Consider the following 17,469-nt stretch of genomic DNA (forward strand, 5'->3'; position numbering starts at 1 on the left):
AATCAAGAAAAAGTGATTATTGAGTTCTGTTTTCACCACTCTCTCTGTGCCGAATTGATCAGGTGTGTGTACAAAACGTATTCGCACACATCTTGACCGTTTCGATTGAGATGATTTAAAGTCGGGGTTCAAGTTTACGTTGTTGATAATCAAAATTTAAGGAATTTTATCATAATTTGATTTTTTTCTTTCGATTTGATTTGTTCGGGTTTTGACAACCCTGGATAACCCAAGAAAGCCTCTATTGAATTCCATTGGGGTCCATTTGAACACCGGGACGGGTTGGGAACAGTCAGGGGTTAACACCCTACTCTTTTCGAAACTGGCTGCGAGATACATGTACAGCTCTCTGCAAACGGGACCGACGGCTTAACGTCCCCTCCGAAAGACGGAGTACTTTCATGATTCATTTATCCAATTCTAAATGAACCATGGGGAGAGCGGAAGTCTGAATTTAATCTACAGAGGTTGCCAATTAATTTCAGACTTTTTTTTTCCAAGTCAATATCCTAGCTGTTTAACTTAATTTATCTAGTCCCCAAAATATGTTGTTTACCGCACTTGTCAGCGTCAGTGCAGTCACAGGAGCATGTCAGTTACGTATATTCCAATAGACCCTCCCTCGGGTCCATGGAGAACGACTGGTAATGTAGATTACATAGCATTAAAATCAACCCAATACATGGACCCTACCAGTCTGTAGGCAATTTGACTTCCAGCTCCCAGTACTTTGTGGGAATTCACTTTTACGGATTTGGAGTCACGCACTCTCTATATACCACGTCCATGTTTTCACTACATCAACGTTTGTGTAAGCGACTAAAACAACGATATTGTATCCGACCAATCAACGCAGCTTGGCAGCGCGGGGATATTTGAAAAGGCTTCCCTAGCTAAATAATGTGCAAACATTTGCAAACCGCACGCGATAATATACGCAATATGGACAATAGGCGTAAGTCCGAGTCGAGTGGTTGCCTTTTATTATTTCTCGTACCATGGGTCTATCAGACGCGTGCCACTTGAGCTCAATACCTCGCAGTTGTTGACAAGTGTCCCATCCGATCTTGCGTCACATCCCGCGGCATAGCTTTGTGCTACCATATTTGAATTGAAACTGGGGCGGGGCTTTCGTAATTGACATCGGAATCACCCAGGGAACTTCTATTATTATCGGGAATTGTACATAATTATGAATTTTTTGTGATAATTTTTTGAGTGGTATTTTTTACATTACCTACGAATACAATTTTTCATAGCACTAGATATAGCTTTAAAATCACTAATAAATGCGCAATTGATACAAGCTTTGATATGTCCAACACTGAAATGCATTGCATTCGGTCATCTTTATTAATGTGTTTAGCTGCCAGAAATTCTAAATGGCACAAAGGTAGGTTTGGTAAAAAATATGCATTACCTCCGAATACATGTTAAAAGCTGTGTCATTTCCACAAACTGAGAGAATAGTAAACAATAGGTGCAGGGTAATACACTCTTTATTTCTACCAAGTTTCAATAGTCTGCGTTTAAATATTTCTGAGATGTCAACAATAAAAGCAAGTATTCGTATGTAAATTTCGGAAACCGAATGTTACCTACGAATACAATTTGACATCATGACAGTATAATTGTGAAACACCGCCATTCATGCCAATGCCCATATTGGTACATAACGAAGGCCTGTATGTTTGCTATCAAATCATAATCATGAAAGTTGCGAATTCACATACATGCCCACCATGCAAAACTGAATACGGCTTATTTGTTGAAAAATATGTACTGAAATAGACGACGGTCTGCTCATTTGAAAGAAAAATCAGATTCGAAGAAGATTAGAAGGGGATAAATACTTGGATTTGTCAGCTGTCATGTGTGTTTCATTTTAAACTTTTACCGACCTTCTGGTTTCTGAGTAATTTGTGTCCAAATTGGTTTATTCGAAGGTAACTTTTGACGTTTTCGCTAAGTTTACCTACGAATACCATGGACAAAAACGACTTTTCTCATTGTCTCATGATCTAGACAACACAGTGGTGGACCCTAGTATAAAGCTAATTATAGTTGCCCTCAAACGAAAGGCCACAAGACGTAACTGACTCCAAGATCATGAAGATGGACTTCACAAGTCTGCAATAACGGTTTTAAGCAAATTAAAGTCACTTTAGTGCCATTGTTTAGCAAATTAAAGTCACTTTAGTGCCTTTGTTTCTTACTTCAATCCTCTTTCAACCACTGTGAACCGACATTAAATATACATGATAGGGTCTCAAGTATCAATAAACGCACATAAAGAAACTAATATATTCAAAGTGCTTTATAAAATGAAGATTTGATTGCGATATCCACCAAAAGTCTAATTCTTACCTACAAATACGAATACAGCATGACATGTGTAATGAAGTGTCCCTACCAATGGAAATTACTTGTCAAAAACTTTAAGCGGTACCCCCGGACAATATTATTACCCATATACGGATTCATTCAACAATTATTTATAATGTAAATTTGCTGTTTAACTACTTGTATATCAAAATGAAGTGTTCAAAATCTTGCTAAAAGCATAACAAAATTTTGATCTAAGGTAAAAGCACTTATTCATTTGAACGTATCATCTGAAAGAGATCTAAAAACGACCATTTTATTCATTCATTATCATAATAGCAAAATTTGAACCTCTAAACTCAATATAGAAATTGTTAAATCGCTCCTGTTACCTACGAATACCCGAGTTTCTTCACCTATCATTTTATAAAGCATTAGGTGTATGCGTATAATTCCTAATATTCCTGAAAACAGATATCCCACTCGTTCTTATACAATATGTAAATTTATTCATACTCATTTGATAAATAAAATACAGAAACTGACCTAAACTTCATTTTCAAAAATAAACTAGCATAAATTGACTAAGATCATATTGATCGCGTTATAAAAATAAAAACAAATATTTTCTGGTTGAGCTAGCATTTCCCTTACATTACACGAAAAAAGTGTTAATGGGAATATTCCATTTGTTTTAGGTTGATTAGTATTGCGATAGTGAAAGCATCCTAGTGGTATTCGTAGGTAACATTGGGTTTTGATGTCACATTTACTATCACACGTCCAGGATTTATTGTTCAAGATTAGTGATGGCACTTTTGGTTCATGTAGGGCCAACATGCCATCAATCAATGGGCAAAAGGAAAAAATTGTGGGGACTTTTTTATTTTGGACTTTTATTTTTGTCCGTGGACACTTTTGGTTGGATTCAACCATATGTATAACGACGGCATTAAAGCCTTCGCAACCGGCAGACTGTCGATACTGTATACCGTAAAACCTCGTCTACAAGCATATAGAGTGCTTTTGATGAAAGCTAAATAAATCCAGGCGCCATCCATCGACAAAATTATAACATTATAGAATTTGAGCAAATAAATCACCGACCAAATTGTACGACCAATTTAATCTATTGTATTGGCATATTTAAGGCTGTTTCATATCAATTTAACTTTCATCAAAAACACTCTGCATGTAGACGAAGTTTTACGGTATATTATAAAGTTACAGATTCATAATTGTAGAAGTGATGATGTAACAGGATTAAATACCATAGCAATATATATCGCCCTGCACTACAAGGCTGGTTGCCTACCATCGTAGATTGAATACAATACCGTTCTTTTCAAAGATACTAATCTTACAGGTGCGATGAGTGATCAGCATGGCATGAATATAGAATTACGATCCAAGTCTTTATCCCTGTTCTTTGTCATTGTGGTGCAATGCAGAGGTACCACATGAACGTACTACTGCAGTGCGAATTTTTCAAAAATTGTATTAGTAGCTTGATGATTATACAAAAGAAATTAACAATGGAAGTTAAAGCATATGGTCGAATCCAACGAAAAGTGTACACGGCATGTTCAGGGCCATAACTTAAAAGTTTTAGTTTGTAAATTAAATCTAATACTGGAACTAATTTGCAACTCACTTTGCTACGTTGCGTCCGAAAACATCGGACTTCGTCAGGCATCTGATTGAAGATGTTGTGATGACGTCAGATGTTGTGACGTCAGACGGCAATGTGAGTTGCAAATTAGTTCCAGTATTAGATTTAATTTACAAACTAATGTTTTGAACTACTGGATGAATAATCTACACCAAGATATAACTTAAAAGTATTAATCAATTGGCATTCGTTTTTGTATTGTGTTTATTCGCCTTGATCATACGCTTCGCGCCATATATAATAAGACCCCTTCTGTGAAAAACTTAGACACAGAGACCCCAAAACATGCTATTTTTACCCATTTTTTCAAAATATTTCTTAAAGTATTTTTAAAAACATCTAAATCAGTTATGAAAAGAAGTCATTGGATTGAATCTAAATTGATTTCCTGAAAGGTGTGTATTCAAAGATTGCCTGTTCAATTTTTCACATATTTGTACATAATTATGAATTTTTTGTGATAATTTTTTGAGTGGTATTTTTTACATTACCTACGAATACAATTTTTCATAGCACTAGATATATCTTTAAAAATGGAAATCACTAATAAATGTGCAATTGATACAAGCTTTGATATGTCCAATACTGAAATGCATTGCATTCGGACATCTTTATTATTGTGTTTAGCTGCCAGAAATTCTAAATGGCACAAAGGTAGGTTTGGTAAAAATATGCATTACCTCCGGATACATGTTAAAAGCTGTGCCATTTCCACAAAGTGAGAGAATAGTAAACAATAGTTAAGCAATAGGTGCAGGGTAATACACTCTTTATTTCTACCAAGTTTCAATAACCTGCGTTTAAACATTTCTGAGATGTCAACAATAAAAGCAAGTATTCGTAGGTAAATTTCGGTAACCGAATGTTACCTACGAATACACTTTGACATCATGACAGTATTGTGAAACACCGCCATTCATGCCAATGCCCATATTGGTACATAACGAAGGCCTGTATGTTTGCTATCAAATCATATGTCAATGAAAGTTGCGAATTCACATACATGCCCACCATGCAAAACTGAATACGGCTTAATTGGTGAAAAATATGTACTGAAATAGCCGACGGTCTGCTCATTTGAAAGAAAAATCAGATTCAAAGAAGATTAGAAGGTGATAAATACTTGGATTTGTCAACTGTCATGTGTGCTTCATTTTTAATGTTTACCGACCTTCTGGTTTCTTAGTAATTTGTGTCCAAATTGATTTATTCGAAGGTAACTTTTGACGTTTTCGCTAAGGTTACCTACGAATACCATGGAAAAACGACTGTTCTCATTGTCTCATGATCTAGACAACACATTGATGGACCCTGGTATAAAGCTAATTGTAGTTGCCCTCAAACGAAAGGCCACTAGACGTAACTGACTCCAAGATGGACTTCACAAGTCTGCAATAACGGTTTTAAGCGATTTGTGAGCAATTAAGCAAATTAAAGTCACTTTAGTGCCTTTGTTTCTTACTTCAATCCTCTTTCAACCGTTGTGAACCGACATTATTAATACGTGATAGGGTCTAAAGTATCAATAAACGCACATAAAGAAAATAATACATTCAAAGTGCTTTATAAAATGAAGTTTTGATAGCGATATCCACCAAAAGTCTAATTCTTACCTATAAATACTGAAATGTTACTTACGAATACAGCATAATACATGACATGTGTAATGAAGTGTCCCTACCAATGGAAATTAATTGTCAAAAACGTTAAGCGGTACCCCAGGACACTATTATTACCCATATACGGATTCATTCAACAATTATTTATTATGTAAAATTGGTCAAAATCTTGCTAAAAGCATCAAAAAAGATTTGATCTAAGGTAATAGCATTTATTCATTTGGACGTACGATCTGAAAGGGATCTAAAAACTACCATTTTATTAATTCATTACCATAATAGCAAAATTTAAAGCTATAAACTCAATATAGATATTGTTAAATCGCTCATGTTACCTACGGATACCCAGGTTTCTTCACCTTTTCATTGTATAAAGCGTTAGGCGTATGCGTATAATTCCTAATATTCTTGAAAACATATATCATACTCGTTCTTATCTTATACAATGTGTAAATTGATTCATACTCATTTGATAAATAAAATACAGAAACTGACCTAAACTTCATTTTCAAAAATAAACTAGCATAAATTGACTAAGATCATATTGATCGCGTTATAAAAATAAAAACAAATATTTTCTGGTTGAGTTAGCATTTTCCTGACACCCTGTGGTCTACATTACACGAAAAAAGCGTTAATGTGAATATTCCATTTGTTTTAGGTTGATTAGTATTGCGATAGTGAAAGCATCCTAGTGGTATTCGTAGGTAACATTGGGTTTTGATATCACATTTACTATCACACGTCCTGGATTTATTTTTCAAGATTAGTAATGGCACTTTTGGTTCCTATAAGGCCAATATGTCATCAATCAATGGGCAAAATGAAAAAATTGTGGAGACATTTTTATTTCGGACTTTTATTTTTGGCCCGTGGACACTTTTGGTTGGATTCGACCATATATGTGAAAATTAGAATTCAATGTGTGGGACACAATTGTCGATTTATCGATAGACCTTTTTCCCCCTTTCCCATCATGCACTATTCCAGGGGGGTATACATCATCTCCCGGGGGAGTACAGAGTTATGTTCATTACATTCTGGAATATGGACATCTCGGTTGGTGCCTTCATCACAAAAAAGGAATCACCGACAATCATGATAATGGCGCACGCGATCATTAATACGAGGGGCGGTCAAAAAGTTCGTAGAACTCGGTATGCTACTTTGTCGCACGGTATTGAATTTGGTCTCATTTGAAAGCTTGTTCCTTCAAAACATTAATGCAAATATATTAGATTTTTGCATCAATGTATGTGGGCAGGACACTCTTCAGAGGAAGCCTACCTCCATGAATTCGGAGGTACTACCAGAAGTGAATACAGGGTCATTATGGAAATTTCTCTGAACGGCGGTAAAAACTCAAATGAAATTTAACAATGTAGGCCTACCGTTGCTGTAAATGGTAATGAAGTCCTTGATATTCAACAGCAACGAAATGGTTCTTAGAGTTCAAGAATGGAATGAGCGTCCTTGAAGATCATCCAAGGTCCAAAAGACTTGCTGACGTCACCACTAACGATATACGTGCTGGTACAGTGGCATTGATAATGGATAAAGAGCCAAAAAGAAAGATGAGATAGCCACAAAATATGGCAACCCTGTTGAATGTGTTTTCAACATTAATCCATTAACATTGGGTATTCCAGGGTGTCTTCTAGATGGAGTCCCAGAATCTTAATGTTCAAATTTGATACCATATTCAGGTTCACACCTTCTATACACTTAGAATGAGGACCGAGGCAAGTTTAATCTATATGTGGCTAAAGGTGATAAAACATACATTAATCACTGGAATTACGAGAGGATTTAGTGGAAGCACCTGGATCTCCCACCCCTAAGAAGATCATCACTCGGTCACCATAGTGCAAGGTCTTCATCGCAGTTTCTGAGATCCAGGGAGAGTCTTGATGACAGATCATTTGCCAAATGAAAGTACAATCATAGGCATATATATCATACAATTTTGATAGCAAAATTGAGGCAAGCCATCATGTGAAGAAGGTTGATGGTAGGAATGTGACTGTTCTCGGATTGTGTCCTGTACGCTATTCTTAGTTTGTCAAGCTGCCATTTAGGACAGAGGGGTCAGTTAACTAAAGTAACCACATTGTGGTTCAGGCATGGCCTCCAGTTAGTGAAACCTATTTTAGAATTTTAAGTCCTAGCTTCATAATATCAGGTTTGCTGGTGATTAATGCTGGTGAGCCTTCACTGAAGAGTGGCTCAAGGAGCTACCGGAAGACTTCCATTTTGTTGACATAGAAGGTTTCAAGAAAAATTGCGACGGGTGCATTAAGGTTTGTAGTGACCATGCGCAAGAGTGTGATAGAAAGGATTTGGCTAGTACTCTTTCAAGTACCTTGTTCTACGAACTTATTGACCGCCCCTCGTACCTTTCGGGGGCAAAACACAACATTTCTATGCCTTATTGACATGGTGTCGTCGCGGAAAAAGTTTCCTGTTATTGAAACCTAACTTTGTATACATTTTATAGACCTAAAGGTGAAAAACTAATGACGGGACACGCAGTGATATTTTGCCGGCGTCCATTTCACCTTTTTTCGGAGATGAATGAAATAAAACGTAAACAAAATCTCTTACACAGATGTTCTGCATCGCTCCGTAACTGCATCACTCGTGTATTTAATAATTGCATAATTTGTAACATCGCTGGTCTTACGATAATCCGCATATATGGAATCAGTATGCCCATATTAAGACAAAATAATTGCAAAGACCATCGGATGCACACGATCTATGAGGTTGATGAACTACGTCATACCCCCCTGGAATAGTGCATTGTGGGATAGAGGGAAAAGGGCCAATTGACCACTCAACAATCACCGAGACATTTCTTTTTTGCCAATTATGATATGCATTAGTTCACACAATAGAAAGAAGCTGTCACAGTTGACCAAGTTTAGTCTGGTCCACACAAAGCAGAGCAGCAGATAAGTTGTCAGCTTTATATACTAACCAACTTCAAAGTTCAAGTGAGAAAAAGAGTGTAGCTGAGTGGTACTTTCCAGTTAAAAAAACACCCATCGACCATACGCCATGTAGGAGGGCAACTTTACGATGTGAGTGAAACACAGCTGACAAATTTACTGTGATTTTGATGTCAATTCACCGTCAATTGGCTTTCCTCAATGAGTCTTCAATGCAAACTTGATCGACTCTATTGATCTCCACGCTGGTGAGTTGGTGTGTTGTTTACTGTTTACCCTGGCTACTCATATCACTTGAGTCCTGTTTTATCATGGACGGTTTGTGCAGCTCGGGTATAAGCTCCCGATTTAAGCGTTGGCCGACAAGCCACACAGCGTCATCATTCCGATACTTCGTGTCAAAAATTGCCGTGATAGTAGGCCGAATCCACTAGTTCTTTAACAGCCACGCATGGCGTTTTATTCGAGATAGGCCGAGCGACCCAGGCTATTGCACACGCCCGTGTACGATTAAAAGGTACGCTTTATTGCCACTACGAATTAAACGTTTCCACAAATCATGCTCATTATTATGTTCCGGGTTCTGTTTAACGTTGAACTCAAGAAAATTCGATTGTTTGCCAGTTTTTGCTTTCAATACCCTGACTGGAAGTTCAATACCCTGACAAGAGATTACCCTGTTCTTTCAACACATATATTCAACTGCAAGCCAACCAATGGATTTTAACATAGACCAAAAATAAAGGTATATTTTGAGATTTGAGATTATAATCACACATTGAGATATCAATGGAAAATGCACATTTATTACGTCTATAGCTAGGAATAGATACCAGAAATATGCTGTAACATGCTATGAATAAAATTATCGTCAAGTGGCGGTCTTTTCAAAGCATAAGCTCTTGTATGTATTTTATGAATTAAAGTGTGTGTGGTGGGTGGTTGACAATTCTATAAACACAATGGGAGAGTGCAAGCTTCAATTATCCTGGTCAATAGGATCATGATTACAGTCTGTTCAATTAACTTAGATTCTTGTTTTTTAAAGATATTTGAAATCAAAGAAAAGTGTTAGCACAGCCTTAGAACCAACGTGATTTATACTTTTCAAACTCCGAAGTTCATTTGAAACCCCATTTCTTTTCAATTTTGGTCTTTTCCCGCGATATTCTTATAAAAAAGCTGTAGAGCGGTGGACCCAAGTAACTGCCTAAAATGAGGCAAAATTGAAAAGAAATGCGGTTTCAAACTGAACTTTGGAATTTGAAAAGTATAAATCACATTCATGACATTGGGTCTAAGGCTGTGCTAACACTTTTCTTTGATGACTTTGACCACAATTTTTTACTTTTTCAAATATAAAAAAACACCAAGAATCTAAGCTAATTGAACGAAGATATCTCTTGAGGTGAATTTTATTTTATTAATTTAGTTTATTTGTAATCCAGTGCTTGATACATTTCCACATGATTTCGTCTGTACAAATGTAATTATTGATCTCATGGTGACACTGTGAGCCAAAGATCTGTGGTTCAAGTCACGCCACAGCCAACCCAATAAACAAAAAGCGTTTTCGACATTATCCGCAGAAGGTTAGAAAAGGTTGCAAGAAAACGTTTAAATGTCGGGTTATATAAAGAGTATACAAAGTACGTAACGTTTTCATAACATTCAAAAACATTGTTTGATAACTAACTGGAAATATTCTAAAATAATATTAATTGTTGGCAAAATATTTGCCTAAAAATGTTTGCAAAAAACAATTTACAACAACATTTTGACATTTTAAAATTTTTGTAGTGTGTTTTCATACAACACGCTCTGAAAATGGCATACACTCAATTTTATGGGAATATTAAAACGTTTTTAATATACCAAAACCAGAACCCCAAATATAACGCATATTTAAAACGTTCTGTGTTTGCTGGGGCAAGAGTTTGTCTCTGGTTTATCTGGTTATGCATGTTTCTGTTGTAATTTCATATAATTGTGTTAGTGTTCGATGCATGGTTCTTTTTTCCGCTGTAAATATATAAATTATTGAGAATAATGATTCATTAATTTGATCTCATGCAATATTTGTAATGTTTAAGTAGTGTTTCAATATTTCAGTGTACGATGCATATAAGCATCTTCCCTTATATAGGTAACTGCATACCCAAAACCTATGTGTGCACTCATCTCCTTCAATCCAGTTGTTGTCCAAGTTCAGCATCCACGTCAGATAATTGATTGAAGTATCAAATATAACGCTGGATTTTGAGGGATTCTACTATATTTGCATTGGGTCATGCCTATACATGTACTATCTACACACAATTAACTTCATTATACAGGTGCAAGGATTTGTGCTATCAGTCAGTTTGTAATTCTGCCAATAGTTCATTACTTATGGAACCAGCGTTTTGTTCAGGATCATAGATGAATATCGGTGGATTGTTCTTGGTAAGTAGGTGCAACTTATCAATAGCCCATCTGAAAAGAAAAAGAAAAAGAAAAGAAAACAGATTAAACTAGAGCTGCTGTTGCATTCTGCACGTACGAAATGAACGCGCGGACAACGCCGAAAGTGCACAACATTTTGTACATTTTACAATATATCATTTTATATTATTTTCATTTTGTTCGTAAGAAATCACTTATAATGAAGCAATAGTCGGATGTGCACATTTGACTTCATTCACGCGTGCGGTTCATACGCGCAGATTGTCCATGCGATATCGGGCTACTAAAAAAAAAGATGCGATTTGCAACATCCGCTCCACAGGTCAACAAACTTTGGTCACCAGAAATTCAGTCGGCCCGATGATACAGCCGACACAGAATGCGAAATATTGCTACTCATAATAAGCAAGTTAAGTAGATCAGATTATAAAATTCATAGTTTAACCCAGGCTATTTTCGCCTATTTTTGTAACGATTAACAGATCTGCAAATCAGCTAAAATGGCGTCCGCGAAAAGTGCAACAGCTAGAATGAAGGCATCAGATGCGGAATATTCGTCTCTAAAGGAAACCAGGTGAATACCACAGGCTTACTTTTAAAAGTTATGTAGAAAGGCTGAAATATTACCAAGGAACCGGGAGACTAGGCGTAAGATGATAGTAGAATGGTAGATTGGTCAGTGTGTGCATTTGATAATAATGCAACCGTAACTAGAGACTATTCTGTGACGCACCCCATGCCAAAAGTCCACTTTTCAGGGGGGAGTGTACCAAAGAAATGACCAAAATAATGAATTTTTATGTTAAACCGTTCAAATTAGCACCCAAAATGTAGGGGTTTAGTGCACGTAAGCGATTTCTTTTTAAGAAAAGATATCCACTTTTTGGACAATCCTAGCTATACGTGCCTCAGTGCGTCTGACTATAATAATAATGCCTAGTAATATTAAGCTTCAATTGATTATTGAATTCTATATTATTACCTGCATGAAATCATTTTTTCATTAATTTACTCATCTTTTTTGTTAAGTCTCCAGAAAAAAGCCACACGACTGAGGTTTTTCCACTATGCATTATTCGCTAGTGCTTTTCTTTCACGAGGACTCGTGCAATGTCTTAATTTGAAAGGCGTATATTTGTTGGAGTTTCAGCAAGAATTCAACATCAGTGCAGCAATTGCTGGATGGCTGACAGCTTTACCCGATGCGATACTGGGTATTATAGGTATAGCAATTTTAATTTGACTCATAATACTTGTACTTTGGACCCTTCTATCGATGCCATTGGTCGATATTTCTGTATTTGCGGCACTGGACATGAAATGAAGCGGACCCATATGCTTCATTCACATGACCATCGAGTTGATCATAACGCTTACTTTGCTGCTAAGATTCAATCAGATCCATCTGTACTGGAATACTTACGATGAGATGCTAAGTACCGCCGGTAAAACGCACAATATGCTATAGATGTTACTGTAATAGAGCTTACTGGTCGATGACAACTCTATTCAGTTCAGGAGTTATCTTGATTACAAGATAAGAGTGGATAACGTTCCCCAGGATGAATTTTCAGCCCAACACTTTTCCAGGTTATTCAATATCTTTCTCAATTGACGTCTCGATACGAGCTATGTCGTCAACAAATTCAAGGTCACTTACGAATCTTCTGTGGATCACGACGATAGCTCCGTTGGGATTAGTGATATCAAGAGTCTTTGATAATGCAGGACACATATAAAAATATGCTGGTACGGTGTTCCCTTGGTCAGTGGACATCTAGGCAAGTAAAATAGCAGCCGTGTTACAACTACGATGTATTACAATTATACTGAACTCTATAAATATTGACACCGGACCTTACTTCAAACTCTCAGTCGAACTGTACTTGTACAAAGGTACCACACACCGACTGAAGTACATTATTTTTGTAAGGTCTGTTCTAAGCTTTGTAAGCATGGCAAGTCAAGCTAAGTTACGAATCGTTTGGATGCAAAGAACATTTAATGTGTGGTTCCACTAAGGCCCGCCACAGCCTATCCATCTGGACCACTTGTTGCGTATCCATTTTTTCTCAACAATTATGCAGGATCTAATGTGAGAATTTTGACCACGGTGGTACACAACTAGCCTGTTCTGGTTCTTATTTTGATGACAAACTTTAATATATTTTCTTTTTTGTTTACCATGTTTACAGGTCTTCCTACTGGTGTATTGCTACGGTACTTTAGCTGCGAACGAGTAGGAGTTACTGGTGCCATCATCTACTTCACTGGAGTCTTTCTGAGTTCCTTTGCAACCTCAATAATATTTCTGTTCGTTACTTTTACAATTATTGGTACGTTTATTACTGGTGATGACACAGGGTAAAAGAAAAAAGGGCCAAGAAAACCAAGTGATGATGTTTCACATTCATGTTGTTGTCTACAAAAAATAGGGAGGGCGGTTCCAGAAGATAATGGGTATGAACGCCACGCAATGTAAATATTCATGTGAAACGTTTTTATTCATTTTGTGAACCACTGTCCATTTGGCTCAAGTTTGATTGCCACTGGACTTCGACTGTTCATGTGAGATCAGATTTTGTATTTTCAGCCTATTTAAAAGTTGACCTCAAATGACCTTTAACCTCAGTATGTGACCTTAAACACTACCAATAGATGAGGGTTCCCAACTTTCTATAGTGCAGCTATGACCAAAGTTTGGTTGCAAAAGAATTTGAGCTGTTCATATATGAGACCACAGTTTAACCAAAAGCCTTGAATAATCATGATAATTGTTGACCAAATACACACACCCTACAAGAACACCCCGAGACACGCACGACTCGTGATTCTATAATATAAGGTCTTTTCCTTCGGACGACCTAAAAAGACAAAAAATCTTAACAAAATCTTCGTTATATTTTATTCTGTTAGGTATCGGAGGTGGGATGCTCTATACTGCAACCATCGTGGTCGTTCAAAAACAGTTTCGAGGACATTTTGCATTAATGTATTCGTTCATCAGCATAGGCAGTGCTATTGGAAAGACCCTCTCACCACCATTAATCCGATTCCTTATCTACGTATATGGATGGCGAGGGGCTCTGCTAGTTGAGGCAGCCATTCTTTCTCACTGTATTGTCGCTGCATTACATTTTAAACCAAAGGAAAGAATTTCAGAAGAAAAAACACTACAAAATAACGTTATGGTCCTAAAAGAAACAACTGACACACAGAGGGAACAAAACAATGGCCTGAAAGACACGGGGAATAATAGTAGCAGCATACAAGATGTCGATACCTCGAATGGACAAAGGAACACGACCAATGCTATGAAAGATTACTCCCCAACGAAAGGTCATACAGACAAGTCAGGAAAGCTCCAATTGTCGAAACAAACCCGGAAAAGTATGTACTTTTGTTTTGTTCCATCTTTACCAGTATGGATAATCACATCCGTGTATCTTTTCCAGTTGGTAGGATCTTTAGCAGTGGTGATTTTTGGTGTAGCCAAAGCCGAGGAAGAAGACGGAGTCGATTTTATCAGCGCAAGTTTGGTCCTGTCCATTTTTGGACTGGGTGGAATATTTGGACGAATTCTCAATGGAGTCGTGATTGATCGTGGGTGGCTTTCTCCAATTGGTGTTGAAATAACCATGTCGGCATTCATATGTACAATCGCTTTCATTAGTAATGCCAATGATGGTTACGCTATGTTGATGACTATCGCAGCCTGTCAAGGATTTACGTTTGCGTTCCTTCATACCGTTTTGGTAATTGTAGTAAAGGAAGTTGATGATCCGTCCAGATTCTCAATCAATTTGGGCTTTGCGCATTCTGTTAGCGCTATTGGGCAGATTGCTGGCGGATATTTAATGGGTGAGTATGTTAAGGGATGGGGTATGAACGTTTGGACAGTATTTATTGTGGGACATTAGAGCACATCAGACATATCGAATTGCATTCTGAATACGAAGAATGTCCTTCTGATATCAAATAATTTTGATTTTTGAAATTCGCAATGCCCACACTTTATGGCAAATCATTAAAAATTGATATTTTTGATATTTAACAATACTCGAAGTAAACTTCATAAATCTGATGATTTGAAGATATGGATTTTTTCCCCAAAACACCAAAAAAAATAGGTCTTTTTGGGGAAAAAATCCATATCTTCAATATGAAAGGTCAAAACTTTCAATTGATCGTCGGCTTTTCCTCCCAGCTACATACACTTTAAGAATATATCATTAGATTTATAAAATTTACTTCGAGGACTGGTATATATCAAAAATTTGAAAAATATCAAATTTTTATAATTTGTCATAAATTTGTATTATATCGTGATTTTCAAAAAATGAAAATTATTTGATATCAGAAAGACATGTTTCGTATTCAGAATGCAATTCGATATGTCTGAGGTGCTCTCATGCCCCATAAAAAAATACTGTCGAAACGTTCAAAACGCATGATGTTAAGGAATAATGTAACGACTGTAGAAATGACCGGTTTGTGAATCCGTAATGAAAGAGCTAATAAACTCTATATTTACACCTCATTATAGCGAGGTGTAGGGGACAGAGTACCCATGCAGAAAAATACTTTCAGGTACAACCGTGACGAAAAAGCTAGGTGAAAATCCATGATAATGCGCCTCTTTGAACCATCGGACCCGGGCATCGGACCGATCAGGCTATATAGGCCTACTATGCGTCACCATATATTAGTATAAAAATAAAAATACTGTTGACGGCGTCACACGTTCAAAGTACCGCCTCCACGTAAGAAAATCTAATCCTGTCAACTATTTTACTTCAAGCGCAAAGTGAATCCTGTGACCAATAAAATGCGTACCCTTGTCCCGGTTAAATTACTAGTTGCCACGTTTCATTATTTTGATTATCTGACAATAATAGTAAAATAAATTTTGTTTTTATACAGGTTTCGTACGTGATGTCACTGGTAACTATGCAGCAACTTTCTACGTAGCAGGAGGGTCATTTTTATTGGCAGTAATTCTCTCAATCATTCTTTACTTCTTGGAACGAGGACGGAAATCAAGGAATTCTTTTCCCACGAACATGACAGTTTGATATTTGAGGCAAACACTACAGAACATTATTTTATACTGCGTTTGCAAATATCTGTGCAAAAGATGAACAGAGATAGGAAAAGAAAGGAATAAATAAATAACTGAAATAATAATTATTACAAAAACTAAACACATAACAGCACAATTGCAGCCATTCGATAAAGCCAAAGACTTCATGCGTTATGTACGTAACTAAAACACTCTGTCAGCGCTCAAAAGGACACAATAGACATGATAGACGAATCAAAGTTATTATTAATGGGGTTCTGTAAATTAGATTTGTCTTCAATGACTTTTACAGTGTGGAAATCTTTAATAATTATACATTTTGAACAACAATGATTTACTTTTGCTATTCAAGTAATTACACGTCAACGCTGCACATACACAAAAATATTATTTAAAAATGAAATAGACCTACAACTATTCTAAGCTCTGAGGTTTCTGGCTTCTTACAAAACAAAGACGTTTTAGGTATGTTTGAAAGAAAAGTGACGGTATCTGCACAGCCAACATGAAAAAGGTTATTAAATTAAATTAAACATGCTCCAAGTCCCGTCCGATTGCCTGATCAGGAAATACTGCCGTGCCATGTTGCCTGCGCAGGCAACATGGTATCCCACAATGCAATGCTCTATTTCAAATAGAGCATCTTTTAATATACCGTTATTTCTTGGTTTAGAGTAAAGAAGTAGGTAAAATATATAAAATTATCAATGGATATACAATCAGTAGTGTTTTTTTCATCAATTTTAGTTAAAATAATAGTAATTTGCATGTTTAAATCAAATTTTAAAAAAACCGTTAGAAATTGTTTTGTTATTTAAATTATTTTCCTCCCGGTGGAATTTTTTTTCCACCGATCTTTTATAAAATCACCATGAACAATTTAGTCCTTAAGTCTGTCAAATTCGGAAGGGTTACCAAAGCTTGTGTTGCGCAGGCAACATGCTGCCTGACTCGGCAGTATTTCCTGATCAGGTAGTTCACGACCCAAAAATGTAACATCTGTGCGCGCAGTTATCGAGCTATAAGGGAGCGATCGTTATTTATGGCAGGGGGGGGAATGGGTAAATTTAGGGGGGAACACGAAATTTTTTTGTGGTCTTGAGGGGGGAACCTGAAATTTTTAGTTGATCCAGGAGGGGGGATTGTTAAATTTTAAATGGAGAAAATTGGGAAAACAAGGGGGAACGCGAAAATTTTGAGCGGACGCGAGGGGGAACGCGAAATTTTTGTCGATATTTTTGCCAAAACACCCATTCCCCCCCCTGCCGTAAATAACGATCGGTCCCTAAGCATGATAGGACTCAACAGGTCAAGTTGCTCCTATTTTCGTAAAAAAATAAGGCACATTATTTCTCACGTTCAAAGGATTTAGGA

The 17,469-nt window shown here is 36.7% G+C and overlaps 2 protein-coding genes across 3 annotated transcripts in view; one reads left to right on the plus strand and one right to left on the minus strand.

Moving 5' to 3' along the window:
• Positions 1-6,618: 6,618 nt before the first annotated feature.
• LOC140152838 (monocarboxylate transporter 14-like) lies at positions 6,619-17,115 on the plus strand. Of its 2 annotated transcripts, none has more exons than XM_072175359.1 (6): positions 6,619-8,815; positions 11,495-11,586; positions 12,042-12,235; positions 13,208-13,348; positions 13,929-14,873; positions 15,936-17,115. In XM_072175359.1, exons 2-6 carry the CDS (start codon positions 11,513-11,515, stop codon positions 16,085-16,087), a joined length of 1,506 nt encoding a protein of 501 aa, XP_072031460.1. In that variant the 5' UTR covers positions 6,619-8,815; positions 11,495-11,512; the 3' UTR covers positions 16,088-17,115. The 2 variants fall into 2 exon arrangements, with proteins under 2 accessions (XP_072031460.1, XP_072031459.1); XM_072175358.1 differs by lacking the exon at positions 6,619-8,815 and adding an exon at positions 10,905-11,012.
• Positions 9,333-17,469, minus strand: part of LOC140152839 (cytochrome c oxidase assembly factor 1 homolog) — a 32,244-nt gene continuing 24,107 nt past the window's right edge. Inside the window, exon 4 of the mRNA XM_072175360.1 lies at positions 9,333-11,042. Coding sequence (XP_072031461.1) covers positions 10,922-11,042 — 121 coding nt within the window. The 3' untranslated portion in view covers positions 9,333-10,921. The remainder of the gene's footprint in view (positions 11,043-17,469) is intronic.

The sequence above is a fragment of the Amphiura filiformis genome, chromosome 5, assembly GCF_039555335.1.
Source record: "Amphiura filiformis chromosome 5, Afil_fr2py, whole genome shotgun sequence".
Taxonomy (NCBI): domain Eukaryota; kingdom Metazoa; phylum Echinodermata; class Ophiuroidea; order Amphilepidida; family Amphiuridae; genus Amphiura; species Amphiura filiformis.

Bases quoted from the DNA above. Each gene is read 5' to 3' on its own strand.
- LOC140152838 (XM_072175358.1), top strand. From the start codon at position 10,989: ATGAATATCGGTGGATTGTTCTTG. The intron at 12,236-13,207 runs GTATAGCAATTT...CCATGTTTACAG, and splicing joins TGCGATACTGGGTATTATAG to GTCTTCCTACTGGTGTATTG. The intron at 13,349-13,928 runs GTACGTTTATTA...TTATTCTGTTAG, and splicing joins CGTTACTTTTACAATTATTG to GTATCGGAGGTGGGATGCTC.